General features: G+C 35.8%; 1 protein-coding gene across 2 annotated transcripts in view; it reads left to right on the top strand.

The window, feature by feature from the left end:
• Nucleotides 1-14,534, top strand: part of LOC145680337 (fatty acid synthase-like) — a 248,780-nt gene that overhangs the window by 95,336 nt on the left and 138,910 nt on the right. For both annotated transcript variants that reach the window (XM_081750725.1, XM_081750724.1), the window contains exon 2: nucleotides 329-573. In XM_081750725.1, the coding sequence (XP_081606851.1) occupies nucleotides 342-573 (232 nt within the window). In that variant the 5' untranslated portion in view covers nucleotides 329-341. The remainder of the gene's footprint in view (nucleotides 1-328; nucleotides 574-14,534) is intronic.

Below are 14,534 nucleotides of genomic sequence, written 5' to 3'. Positions count from 1 at the left end.
GGTAACTGAAATGTGGAACAAGAGCGCCCTAGACAATATTATTTTGCGTGAGGTACTGTTATCACAAGTCACCTAGTGCTTTCTGTTTTCAGCCGTTTAGAAACGCGAAACTAAATCCCAGTTTTCAAAATGGCTTGAAATCGAAAGCAGATAAGTGAGTCGTGAACGGTATCTCATGTAAAATGATATTGTCTAGGGCGCTCTTGTTCCAAATTTCGATTATCTTTTATATATATCGATTATCTTTTATCTAGAATTTTAATAGTTAAAATGCTGATGATAACACATTTGCGTATTTTAATTAATGATGTATTTTCTTACTTTTCAGTTACGGCATTGAAATGCCGGCAACATTTACCGAAATGGAGGTGCATGCTCCTTCACCTCCATCCCCTATTGAGAGAAACTCGAGGCTGGATAAATTTTTGTTACCGGAATGGTACACAACAGACGACATTGTCATCTCGGGCATCTCTGGTCGTTTCCCTGAGAGCGACAACATGGAAGAGTTCATGAATAATTTATTTGCTGGCGTTGACCTTGTTACTGATGATGACAGAAGGTATCCTTCAGGTAAGGAATCTCAATTGTAATATTTTTTGTTATTGAAAGTCAAGAGTTGAATAAGCCATTTCTGATAGCGATCAAAATTTAATTTATATTGATTCTTTTTTTTTTTTTTTTTGGAATTTTCCAAATAAAAGTCACTGTATTCATACAAAACCTTGTTTATTGTACTCGTTTTTGGAAAATAAACTACGCTGCCCTATAAAGATATGAGAATTCGTGGTCTTGTTAACATTGAAGAAAACTACTTGGCAATAAATAGATAGCTAATGAACATATACCTGACGTCACGCTTTGTTCGATGATGTATCGTTTCAGTGACACCTAGTGGTGCCTGTATGAATCATTGTCAGTAGTTATCTCTTTACCTCAATGAACAGTTGTGTATGCATTATTCAATCTCGTCATAGTAATATCGGCAAAATTGGATCCAGATTTGTGACACTTAATCTTAGAGCCTTATGCAGAATCGTTCTAACGCGTGATTAGTGGCATATTTAAGAGTTTGACTAACATATGTTTCCTGAAGTATTCAGGACTTTACTATGACGCTAATCATACGTCAAAATGACTCTGCATAAAGCTCTTGCTGTTTATATTCGCGTGAACCAGTTAAATAGTGTGAAGAACATGAAAATACTATAAAATTCGGAAGAGAAATTGTTAACTAAGCGTCGAAACACGTATTCAAGTGGTTATTTTGATAGAAGAGAGCCATTCTCTGCAAAAAAGTCGGTCAGTAATCGGGCGAAACAGTGCGCCGGACTCTTGAAAGATAGTCACAAGTGGTGTAAATATTACACACAAACGCACCGTTCGTCCTAAACTAACAATTTCTCCTAAGGGCAAGTGCACTGAATAAAAAAGCAAACAGAATAGACGTTAACCGTTCCGGAAGAATGAATAGAACTGTGGAAGAGTAATTTCCAATCGGTATTAAATAGTACGGTGGCCCAGCGCCTTCGGATCTATGGTCTTAAGGATAGCATTACCTGAACCGTACTTCACTAAGTTTGACATGGTAATTCGAGAGCGCACGCTGAGTGTCGTATCGGGTCGCATGTACACTCATGTCCAAAATTACTGTCGCATGTCTATAAATATATTGTTGTAAAAATATAATTTGATAACGAATTTGTCCGGTATTTCTTACAATGTTAGTATGTGTATAACCGGCAAAGATATGTATGTGACAAATTTCATGACAAAAGAGCAGTAAACAAGAACAATAAAACGAAAATAAAACTTTCTTGTCCATTTAGCAACATTTGGTTTTACTCATTCTAATTTTCGTATTTATAATTCTTTTCCTATGAAATTTACCACAAATATACATTTCCCGATTATACACATAGTAGATATCAGTATTAAAAGTACCCTGCAAAATCATTATCAAATTTTATTCTTACAAGAAGACAGTGATAGATATGCGACAATTATTTTGGACATGAGTGTATCTTGGACATACTATTGAGGAATAACCACCGAAAAACGGGATGGCCGTAGACTTAACCTTGCACAAAAGCATTTGGCGCGCGAATTTTCATTCTAAACAATGCAAAATAGAATTTTCAGATTAGAAATAGCGCAAATCCGTTTTCATTTTGTTCTGCGAGCACAATTTTTCAAAGCCACTATAGTTTTCGCTAATACGCCAAATTCAACTACAGTAGGAAGTCGAAAATATGAACTAATTGGGACCACAGATAGTTCGGATTTTCGAAGATGACCAAGAAAATGTCATTTAGGCTTAAATATACTGTACGGTATGCTCTTGTATCGATACAGTGTTTATACAGTATATACAGTAATTACAATACCGTACGTAAGACTACTTACATTTAATGTTTCTGAAGAACCTGCTCATACATTAAATTACACTGTTCTTGTAGCTCACACTTAAAACTTAACTTGTATAGGCCTAAGGTAAAATAAAAATAAAAATATGTATGACAAACAATTACATATGAATGTGCTTTTGTAAAAACACTGACTTCACACAACGCCGACGAACAATCCTATTGTTTGTTTATCGCTAGCGCTAAGGACAAAATGTAAAAAAAAAGATTCTAGGGACGCGTTCGGATTTTTGACGTCCTACTGTATTTACATATTGTGTTCGTTCACGACAACAATTAATGCAATAATATATATATATATATATATATATATATATATATATATATATATATATATATATATATATATATATATATATATATATATATATATAAGTTGATTGCTTCGCCCCAAATTTGCAATTAATGCATTCCTAGTGATACAATGATAGCAGAACAAAGTAAGAAGTAGATATGGAGGGCGGGAAGACAAATTAAAAATTAAGATAAAACATTTAACGATTGCAATTTAGCAACACATCATTAATCTCGTATCAGGTTGTTTAAAATGTATTGAGCCTTTGGATTTCAAAATTGGTAATACATTAATTGTGATTTGAAAATAATATTACAAAACTATATATACACACACCATTTTGTTCGATAACCTGTCATTTTTCCTGCATCACAATACTATCGCTATAGAACTTCCACGGGCAGATCCAGGCTAAATGTTTTTTTTTTTTTGGGGGGGAGGAGGTTTATTTTACATTTATAATATAATGGTGAAAATGCTTAGGATAAGTTTCATTTTTAAAATAAAAAATATCCTATTCTGGGGGGAGGGGGCGATCGCTCCGAGGATCCGCCCCTGATAACTTCTGTGTTTCTAGTCAAAAAGAATTGTAACACATAATTTTCACTGGTCTGTTTTGAAACCAACCTAACAATTCAAAGACTTCTGAAAATACCGAAATGAATGACAGGCTAATGGTGTCATGTACGGTCTATACGATGGATGCATTAAACCTTCCCAGCCATGTTCTCTCAATTGCTGACTGGTCGTTAAAGATGTGAGTAGTCTGACGTTGTCAGCGTGGTTTCTGTTGACCAGTTCCGCCCGTTTCTTTTGTACTCTCGCTAATTGCCTACAGTACAGATCTGAGCTTATGGTTCTGCCCGAGTAGTTTGTAATGCACGATGGCCTTCCAATTCCACCAAACACACAGCATAACCTTCCTAGGCGTCAGCGTGGAGTTTACCACCCATACACACCATACAGTTTCTCCTCGCTTCGCCCATGATATTTTTTTGGACATACTTGTCGTAAGATAACCACTTTCCATCGCTAGTGATCACCCGGTTCAGAAATGGCTTGAGTTTACATTTAAATACAGATTTGGAGATAAAATTTCGATCGAGTATATATATTTTTTTTTTTTTTTTTGAGTCAGATCGTTTGGGACAGAACTGTCGAGTCAGCTTTCTCCAAATGTTTAACACTATCTAGTGATAGATCTTTAGGTCATTGGCGATGTCATAACTGCTTACATTCTGGAATTGCTCGATTTTTGCCTGAATATCATTCTCTTTCTGTGATTGGTCGCCCACTGCGAGGAACATCTTGAACATCTGAATTTCCAAAACGAGAACCGCTGAACCATCTTATTGTTCGTTTTAATAACGTATCTTACCTATAAACAGTATAAATTTCTTCACGGGCTTGCCCAGCATTTCCTCCTATATCGAAATAAAATTGTACTCGTAAAATGTAGCACAGTTTTGCTAATCTTCATTAAACTTTACGGCGCAATACCTTAAGAGCCTAACATACTAAAAATAATACAAAATTTACCATTTTCCTTGTTTTTCATAAGTGAAAGGAGATAATGATATGCAACTTACCACAATCATAGATAATGTTATTCTACAACAGGAAATATGAACCTGAAGAATTTTCAATGTTGTCATCTATAGAAATTACAGTGTTATCAGAAAAACATTTCCCCCCAAAATTGAAGTTAACGCAGCGACTAGATGAATAAACTCAACTGAATTTGATTACGTATGATTTTTGGTGAAAGATTACAGAAACTATAACATATTATTCGTTACTCGGTATAAATGTCAAATATATACCACTTATCTTAATGGTTTGCGTTCGCCATGTTATAACATGGTATATATATATATATATATATATATATATATATATATATATATATATATATATATATATATATATATATATAGCGAGAGAGAGAGAGAGAGAGAGAGAAAGATCACCGTGGCACTGTTTCTATTTCTACGTTTCTTCGTTCATGCTTGTAGTGCTACGTGCAAAAGCTTAAAAAGGAAGAAGAAAGAGCGTGTAAGTACGATTCACAATCACAAGTCAACACGTGTTTACACAAAAGAAAAGGAGTCAATGTTAGCGTAACTATGTGAATTATGAGTTAACATATGTTCAATTACATAAATTCGCATACATAAGCAAATTCGCATGCAAAGAAAACAAACTACAAGTGTCCAGAAGAATGGAATGTAAACAAACTTGCATGGAAGGATTGGATAAACGGCTTATTGAATCGATATGCAACTTTCACATTACGAAAACCTGAGTCTGGCCAGAGTTATCCCATTTAACAGGGATGATGTGCAAGAAATGTTTGAAAGTTATGATAAGGCCTTTTAATCTTGAAATGTTTATCTTAATAGAATTTACAGTGTTGATGATACAGGGGTTGCGACAGCTGCGTTTCCTCAAAGATCGTTATTCACGAGTAGCCAATATTCTCTGCTAAAAGAGGGACTAAAATAACGTGCTATATGCAACACTGGGCAAAGACAAGCGATGATGCAGAGCCCGCAGTCGACGATTTCGTGTTATTTAGTTTCAAGATTAAATCTGCCTTTTATAAAGAAATAGACAAAAAAAAAAAAAAAAAGTACTTAAATTAGCCTATAGACAATCATTGTGTGCGTCGAGTGCAGGACGTGGAAGATAATGTTTCCAGAAATAATCGACTTTAAAGAATTATATATATTGTTTGTATCATACTTGGACTCTCTGAGAAATATGACTTGTGTTCTGATGCAATACCACGTAGGATGGAACGTAAGCTCTGTAGAAGCAGTACGCACACTGATATAAACAATGTCCATGTTCAGTTTGAATATGAGCCAGTACTTCTGCTGTACCTAACATTGCACAACAATAAGCACACTGTTGCCAATCCCACTTCTTGGCAGGTACTTTTCGTTTCGGCCCTGTCCCAAATTCTGCAGCAGCATACTTTTCATAGTGTTTTGCGAATCGTGCTGGAATATTTGTTGTGAAGCTACACTCACGTCCCATACATTTAAAAGGATGCACAAGTTTGGTTTGTTGCAACATTGTAGAGTAAACAGCTGAAGTTTTGGACGCTTTAGCATAAGATGGCACCACGGCAGACTTATAAGCCTGTTTTTGTGCCAGCTTTCCTTTAGGCAAACTGTTCAATGGATCCTTCAATGGATCGTTCTCTCCAAGTATGATACAAACAATATATAGCCCTATATGTATTGAACTTAATACTGCAGGTGAAACAGCCCGAACAGGAGTGGCTAAAAGTAACTTCAGATTCATATTTCAAGTGAAAATCTAGCATAAAATCATGTGGCGCATACCCCTTTCCATTTGAAATACTGGACCTGAATTCATAATGGTGAATTTCAAGATGTCCACCATGATGCCAAATGACACCATCTGGTGCGCTTTCATCCCAATTACCCACATCCAAAGTTTCGTCATATTTCCTCAAGCCGTTTCAAAAATAAAACGGTACTGTTGGACTTTTGCCTCACTCTGTAAACCTACTTTAACTCTTTAAGAGAAAGTAAAATGCAAAACATTAAACATAATGGAGAGCCAAACTTTCCGTCTGATGTCTTTGTGCATCGGCGCAAATCTGTCTTCAACATTGGGGGGTCAAGTAAGATCGTTTTTTTTTCTTTTTGTTAAGTGATGCTCGAAATAATTGTGAAGTTGAAAAACAACCCTGTGGAGGATCAGGGAGCAGAGTTGTCTTCAACATTGAGAGGTGGGCAGATTTGAGGCTTATTCTGGATGGGGGGGAGCATCAATTTCATCTCATTTTAATTTGTGGCAATCGGACACAAATCATCATTTTTTTCCCAAAAAACACATTTCAAATCGGATTATTGAGGGGGACAGTCCTCGCAGTTCCAAGATTGGAGGAGACATGTCCCCCCATCCTCCCGGGATTTGCGCCAGTGTCTTTGTGTCCAAAAGACATCTGTTAAAATGTGTCCCATGACTGTTTCAAGCGGTTCAGATTTGAACAACTCGTACATGTTTTGTTTTTGTCTTTTATGCCCAGACTCAGGGCCGTGCCGTGGGGGGGGGCGAGCGGGGCGACGACCCCAGGCGCCGAAGTAAGGGGGGCGAAAAATTCGGGAGAAAAAAGGAAAAAGATAGGAAAAATTGGAATATATGTATGGGGGCGCCGTCGTATACTCTCGCCCCGGGCGCTGATTTTCCACGGCACGGCCCTGCCCAGACTACTGGTAATATTTGTCTAACACGATTTTTTTTTTTTTTTTTTTTTTGTTACAAGAAACATCATTTTTATGATTCCTGCTATAAATAGCTCTTTGTATGAAAGACGTGATTAAATACTAAAGAAAATCATTAACGGAAAATTATCCATATGTGCCCTCCCTCTTCCTTACTTGATGCAATATAAAGAGTTGACCTTTCACTTTTAGTACTCTTTATTTACTTACAAAACGGTAGTTATATACTTTTTTTTTCTGAATGTAAGATGGCAGCATTTAAATATTATTATCGTCTTCTCGGATGTAGAATAGCGCCGGTTTAATACTACATAGACGTATTGCTTTATAGTATTGAATTAAATAATAATAATAATAATAATAATAATAATAATAATAATAATAATAATAATAATAATAATAATAATAATAATAATAATAATAATAATAATAATAATAATAAAACTTCCTTACAAAAATTTCTGGGTGCGTGCCTGGTATGGGCTTTTAGGGCTTTTACTTCTCAGACTTAAAATAACTTATCGGTGGTCCAACGGTATCCTAGGGGGGAGGGGGTGTTCAACGAGGTTGCCCCTTCTAGTTACGCTCATGCGTTCGTCTTCAGGCGAATTCACCAGATCTTCATCAAACTTGGCATAGTGACAGATTTTGATATGCTTACTAGGCGCGTAATTTCTTTTTCCTGTTCAGAGTTTTGGCTTCCGACGATGAAGTTTAGATTTTCTTATTTTTTAAATGTATTTTTTCAAATAAATTCTCTAATTGCCATTTAGGACAAAATTACCTGAATAATTCGATGTTCTTTTAAAACAATAGGAAACTAACTGTAAGCAATGTAATGGTTGAATAACTATGTTGCAAATCAATATCGTTTGCAATGAAGGTCTACTAAATTCAATAAGGGACATTTTTTTACTAGGCTTTAGAGCAGTAATAGTGATAATAGGCCCTACTCTGTACCATTTTTTTTCACTGATAATACATTGTACTAAACATTCACAACATCGCGACGCAATAACTTGATTATTTTTATTAACACAGATCGGCCACGATAACTCGAAACTCGATAACTCGAATTTTTTCACATTCTCTTGAACTCTCTATAACACTCAATCTTAAAATTAGCTTCTGTAAATCGAATGTTTAAAAATTGCAACTTCGATAAGTCGAACTTTAAGGGTTTCGTATTTATCATATTTGAAGATCTCGTAACTCGAACTTTAGTATCTGCGAACATCTATGAGTCGAAGTTTTCCTTTATAAGTCGAATTCCTCTTGATGTGAGCTCGATAACTATAGCTCAGTATGTTGATTTTTTGTTGTGGCCACCTTGTTAACTCGAACCATGATTACTCGAAAAAGTCGACAACTCGAATTTTTATTTATTCCCTTCAGTTTCAAGTTATCGAGGTCCCACTGTAATAATATAAATTATAATAGGGATTCTATCAGGGGCGGATCCAGGACGGACTTCTTGGGGGGGGTTGTAATATTACTACTTACAGCTACTTTTAAGAGCTCCAAACTTTGGGATGGGTTTTATTTATATGTAAAGTAAGAAAGTTTCCTCTTCTAGGGGGGAAAGGGCGATTGCCCCGATCGCTCCCCTCCTGGATCCGCCTCTGAAACCTATAAGTTTCTGTGAAGTAGTGATTCTTTGTAATACTGAGCACTATTGCTACTGCTGAAGACGTTGACTTAAAATAATTTTAACTAAATTCTTTGAAGGGCGGTGGTCATTTACACTAACCACCTTTCCTCATATCTCTCGTACGCTTTGGTGTTGATGGTTAGAAACGCAAACCACTTAAGTTTTTTCCATATTTCCAAATAGAGATGGTATAACCACTAACTCGAAATAGCAGATTACTTGTCTTTTGTAAAGCATGATGAAAAAAATAGTAGACCTACTGTATGTCCCATTCAAAATGTCAGTTTCCTTTTTCTGCCCCTAAAAGAGTTTTAAAGGCTTCGTGATTTTTAAGTTTAAAAAAAATCACACATCTTTTGATACTGCGCGACACACCGGTTGGGAACTACTGGTTTAGAATACGAGTTTTACTTTCAGTCACTGTAGTAGCTTGGTCGTGTTCGCAAACATAAATGTCCTCACTATACAAGAGATTCGGGTTTCCAAATCGAGTAATGTATGCGATATACGAACAAGAATATTAATTACATAATGAAGTGTCGCTACCATATATGCAACAGTAGTGAAGTTTCGCATGACAGTTTTTCTCTTTGAAATTTCCTAGTTCTTCAAGTTGGTTCTAAACAAACAATTGTGCTTACATTTTTTCCTCTTTACAAAAACATCACAAGAATTACATATAGATAGTTGAAATCATTACATAAGAAAGCCAAGTAGTTCTCTAAGTCAAGAACACTCTAATGAAAGATTGTTTGTTAACGAAAAATGTAAGGCTTTGTATTAACCAGTTGTTCCTGCTGTAGCAAAAAAAAAAACATACAGTAATAAATAAAAGTATGTGCTGTTGAACTATCATACGAAGAAGGAAATCAGACGTTGTTTGCTTTTGTTATGTGTCCCGTAACAAAAAATACCTGAAATAAGAGCACTTTTGTATCTAATACGTATACGAGACGACAGTAGTACGTAATATTAGATATTTTCCTTGTTTTTGCACTTATGATAAGAAGAAATAAAAGAAAATAGCATTTCCCGTAGAGTGTACGTACCTAGTACTTAATGTACCAAGACTTACGTAATATATTAATGAACTACATTTCCAGAAGTCACGAAATGCTCACAGTATTAATTTCATCCTCAAGAAACTTCTAAATATAGTCTGTGAGGCCGTTTGCACTAGAATTAATAACAGTCAATACCAGTGAGAAAGGAAAGTCCACAAGGGAGGACTATAATTAAGGTACCATTAGGCTTTTGCCTAGTGGAAATCCCCTTAAAAATGTGTCACGATCGCTATTGAAACATGAAACGTCCCACGGTCATGCTAAAAGAAACGGCAATGATGAGAAATGAATGAAATGAAGTGGGAGAAAACGGGAGAATCCCGAGAAAACCCACTACATTGCGTTTGTTTACCACAAAGCTCACTTGATGCGAGCTGGGATCGAACCAAGTATCCCAGGCACCAGAGGTGAGTCACCGCGGCCCTCACTATTAGAACAATTATACACGTCTTAGTGACATATTGTATACTGACACAGTTAGCGATATTATTCTGACATATCTTTCTGTCTTAGTCTATTCCTATTTTGCCTACAGTCTTGCTCAGAATTTTGTATCGTTATCTCATTCTCATTATCTTAGATGTAGGCGAAGCAGGAATTCCTGTTTGGCCTATTCCTATTCGGCCAAATGTTAAGCCTAATCTTTCATACAAAACGGTTTAGTGAAATATTATACGGTATATATCAAATGAAACACGAGACAAGATTTAAAGGTTTCTCATCTCGTCTAGTGATAATTATGTATTGTCTTGAAAGTCTTGTCTTGAATTTCTGGGCGAGACGAAACTAATATGAGTTAAAAATACAAAATAGAATTTTATATTGTGAGAAATTTGTTATATTCTAATCAACGTGCATGAAATCTCACAAATTAGGAGGAAGCAATTGACAAGCTGATGGACTGTATAACACAAACGCTGGTTCGTTTTGTAATAGTTCGGTTTAATAATACAATGACTATTTCTTACAATTCCCGAGTTAAAATAAAATGCATATTGAACACTACGATGATGCAGCTATAGCCTACGCGCACACTCACACACTGATGCTATACACAGTTTCAACAAGCGTCTATACCTTGCTTCTTAATGGGGCGTTTACACTTAGTCGATTTGCGTTCGATTCAGTTGAATTGACGTCACTTTCAACTTAATCGACCGTGTAAACGGGAATTCAACTTAATCGCTTGTTGATCGAAAGCGACTAATCGACTGGCAACTGAATTGAAAAACGTTCTATTTTCTGTGGTTGAAATAATTGAACACATCCATCGATCTGATTCGGCCTAGTTGCTTCGATTTAGTGGCAAATGCAGCGAGTCGATTTAGTCGTGCGACTAAATCGACCAAGTGTAAACGCCCCATAAGGCGGATTTTCATGCCCGCGTTAGAACGGAAGCATCACATCAGTGTTGTCAGATTCAGAATAACATACTTCCCGCTCAAAGCCCTGAAATTTCCCGATCGGTTGCAAAATTTCCCGCCAAGAAGGAATATCAATAATTGATTAATTAATTACTCATTAATGATTAATTAATTAATTATTATATTAATAATTTGAAATTAAAATCAAATAACTATGAACAATCAGTCAGAAATACTTATTTTAGTACGGGAAGACAAATCTATTATAGGGCTATCCTTCTATTTTCTGTAGTTTATTTGTTATAGGGAGAAATATACATATTGGCGCGATTAACAATCAGTTCCATTTGGTTCGGTTTATAAATATGTCTTGCTGTTCTGGTTCTTTTGACCTTCAAAGAAGCTTCCAATCCATGGATTACTTCATGTACAAAGAGATGAAGATAAGGAGTGAAAAAGAGACGATATGTAAAGGAAGAAAAGTTGACAGAATTTCCCATTTTCAACCAGAATTTCCCGTATTCCCAGCAATGCTAAGAATTTCCCGTTTCGCGGGAAATTTCCCGCCATCTGACAACATTGCATCACATGTAGCGTATTCACCGTAAATTATTTTCGTTTTCATACATCCGTGCGTGTATTGCGCCAAATTACTACTCCCTAGCTAATGCGCATGCGTAAAATAGAAAGTTTGCGACTTCCGCCATGTTAGTCAGTGAATACAATAGTGTACGCGCGCTACTTCCGTCAGAATTGAACAAATTTCTACTCTGACGCGAGTGTAGCGCGCCATCTCCGATGCGTGATTTCATTGGCTGTTTAGCACAATCGCTCGCAACTCACGGAGGTAAAGGACACATGAAAATCCGCCTTTATTCTTCTATAGCTAACAAATTACATTGAACAAACATCTTTAACATCTTTAAACAAAACTAAACAATTTAAATAAACAAGTTAGGACTAAACACAAGATGAACCGTACGGACGTTTGAGGAGACAATATTTTTCTGTCTCTTTGAGATGCCCAACTTTGAGGTCAATAATTTACCAGGGCATCAAAAAGTTCCCGGAATTTTCTTGTGGTTTCTATTAGGCCTAGCACAATATAAGTAGGCCTACATATTTTTTAACCGCCTTCAAAGTAGGTACCTTTGAAACACACACTCTCTTCACCGCTCTTGTGATTGCTGGAAACACCGACGAAAGGCCTCTTTTGGTCTTTCAAAGTTCAGAGGTTCCGTTGGTTTTGATCTCTTCTGCTCAGGGGCGGATCCAGGACCGACTTCTGGGGGAGCGGTGGGTTGTCATACTGCTACTTAGAGCTACTTTTTAGAGCTTCAAACTCTGGGATGGGTTTTATATATATATATATATATATATATATATATATATATATATATATATATATATATATATATATATATATATATATATATATATATATAGATATATATATAAAATAAGAAAGCTACCTCTTCTGACGGATCCCCGCTGGATCCACCACTGCTTCTGCGTTGACAAAACTGAAAAGGTTCATTTTTAGCTTTGGGAAAAGCCAAACATCCAATGGTGCCTAACCTGTTTTTAAGGCTATCAAACTCTCTGAATCAGATATTTTTCCAATTCACACATGAATTTGATGTTTGCGCGTTGCTCAATCGGTGAAATTGCTATAACTGATCACCAGACACTTCTTCGTTCAGCTACACTTCTCGTACACTGTCTGTTATGACCTGTTAACACTTGTTAAATTCATAAGTAGGTAACCTAAGAACTGTAATGTACAAGACTCACTGTGATGCATCATAAATGCCAAATCTACAACATTCCGGGAACTTTTAAACTGTCTTGGTATGTTATGTTTTATGAAATTTTGATGTTTGGTTGGTCATCAATAACAACACTATTTTTCCCATTTTCCAAAACATAGCAAAGGTAAAAATTATACCTATTTCTTCTATGTAATTATTTAGTACTTAGAATATACCACATAGTGGAGTAAGTTGTGTTGTTGGTATGTTTTCCATTCTGAAAGAATAAATCTTCGATTCTGTTATGATTTTATTTGCTTAGAGAGCAAATTCAGCAAAGACGACGGCAAACTTCAGAAATGTTCGCTATGTTTTATATTCTCTAGAAATTACACAAATATATTACTTTTTTTTTTTTTTATTATTTCTGAACTATTTTGAGAAAAAATGCGGCTGGGCTGATGAGCACTCAAGGCTCGAATACACGAGCCACAAATTGCTACAAAGACGCTAGTTTCAGATTATTTTATACAAATAGGCTTGATACGACGATGCTTATGTTGCAAGTAGGTGTCGCCAATTTTTACGCTATACTTATTACACTTGGTGTAACGGTTACCATACTACTCGTGTTCGATTCCCGGTGATAGCTGATGTAGTTCTGATTGACCATTAAGCTGTTGGTGCTGATGGCCATGCCTGTTATAGCATTGGTGCTGAGAGGGACATTAAACTCTGCGGAAAGAGTAACCGCATTTGAATATTTCTGTAAAAGGAATATCAAAAAAATATTCAAGGTGTTTCAAAACAACACCTACAATGTTTGGGTGGTGATTCCTGACACCAAGATAAGACAAAAAGTATATAACAACCTGGGTACACAAATACTTCCTTTCGGAGTTATAGGCTGCCGAAAACATGAAAAAAAAAATGAACTTTAAAGGTCCATAGCTCCAAAACTATGGGACCTACCGTTGTCGGGTCTTGGCTTCACTTAGAAACTAGTTTGTGCCCTATCCAAATATCCAAGTTTCAAAATCCTACGGTACTTCTTATATAGAGGGAGTTGGTGAGTACTTCAAATTATACGTCTGTAGCCTTACTCCCTCTATAAAAATTGTTGCATGAGTACCTTAGGATTTTGAAACTTGTATTTTTGGATACCGCACATATTAGTTCCTAAGTGAAGTCTTGACCCGACTATGGCGGTAGCTCCCATAGTTTTGGAGCTATGAACCTTTAAAGTTAATTTTTTCATGTTTTCGACAGCCTATAACTCCCAGAGAAATCATTTGTACACCCAGGTTAGTCTATACTTTTTGTCTTATCTTGGTGTCAGGAATCACCTTCCAAACGTTTCCGGTATTGTTTTGAAACACCCTGTATATTATACAGTATACCAGTGACATACAAAAAAATTCATCCAGAATATTTTCAAACGCAAAGTTCATCTCAATATATTTAATAATAATAATAATAATAATAATAATAATAATAATAATAATAATAATAATAATAATAATAATAATAATAATAATAATAGATAAAAGAAGACAATATCGCATAACTGATGTTCGATTGTCAGAGGAGCTGACTGTGACACTGATCACTATCTGGTAGTAACGATAATAAGAGAGAGATTATCGTTGAATCAAGGAAATATTCAACATCTGGAAACGTAGAGGTTTATTTTAAAGAAGTTAGAGGAGAGTCAGGTGAGA

The sequence above is a fragment of the Thermobia domestica genome, chromosome 3 (assembly GCF_964235325.1).
Source record: "Thermobia domestica chromosome 3, izTheDome1.hap1.1, whole genome shotgun sequence".
Taxonomy (NCBI): domain Eukaryota; kingdom Metazoa; phylum Arthropoda; class Insecta; order Zygentoma; family Lepismatidae; genus Thermobia; species Thermobia domestica.
Note: the sequence above shows the minus strand (reverse complement) of the source record. Positions and strands in the feature narration are given on the sequence as shown.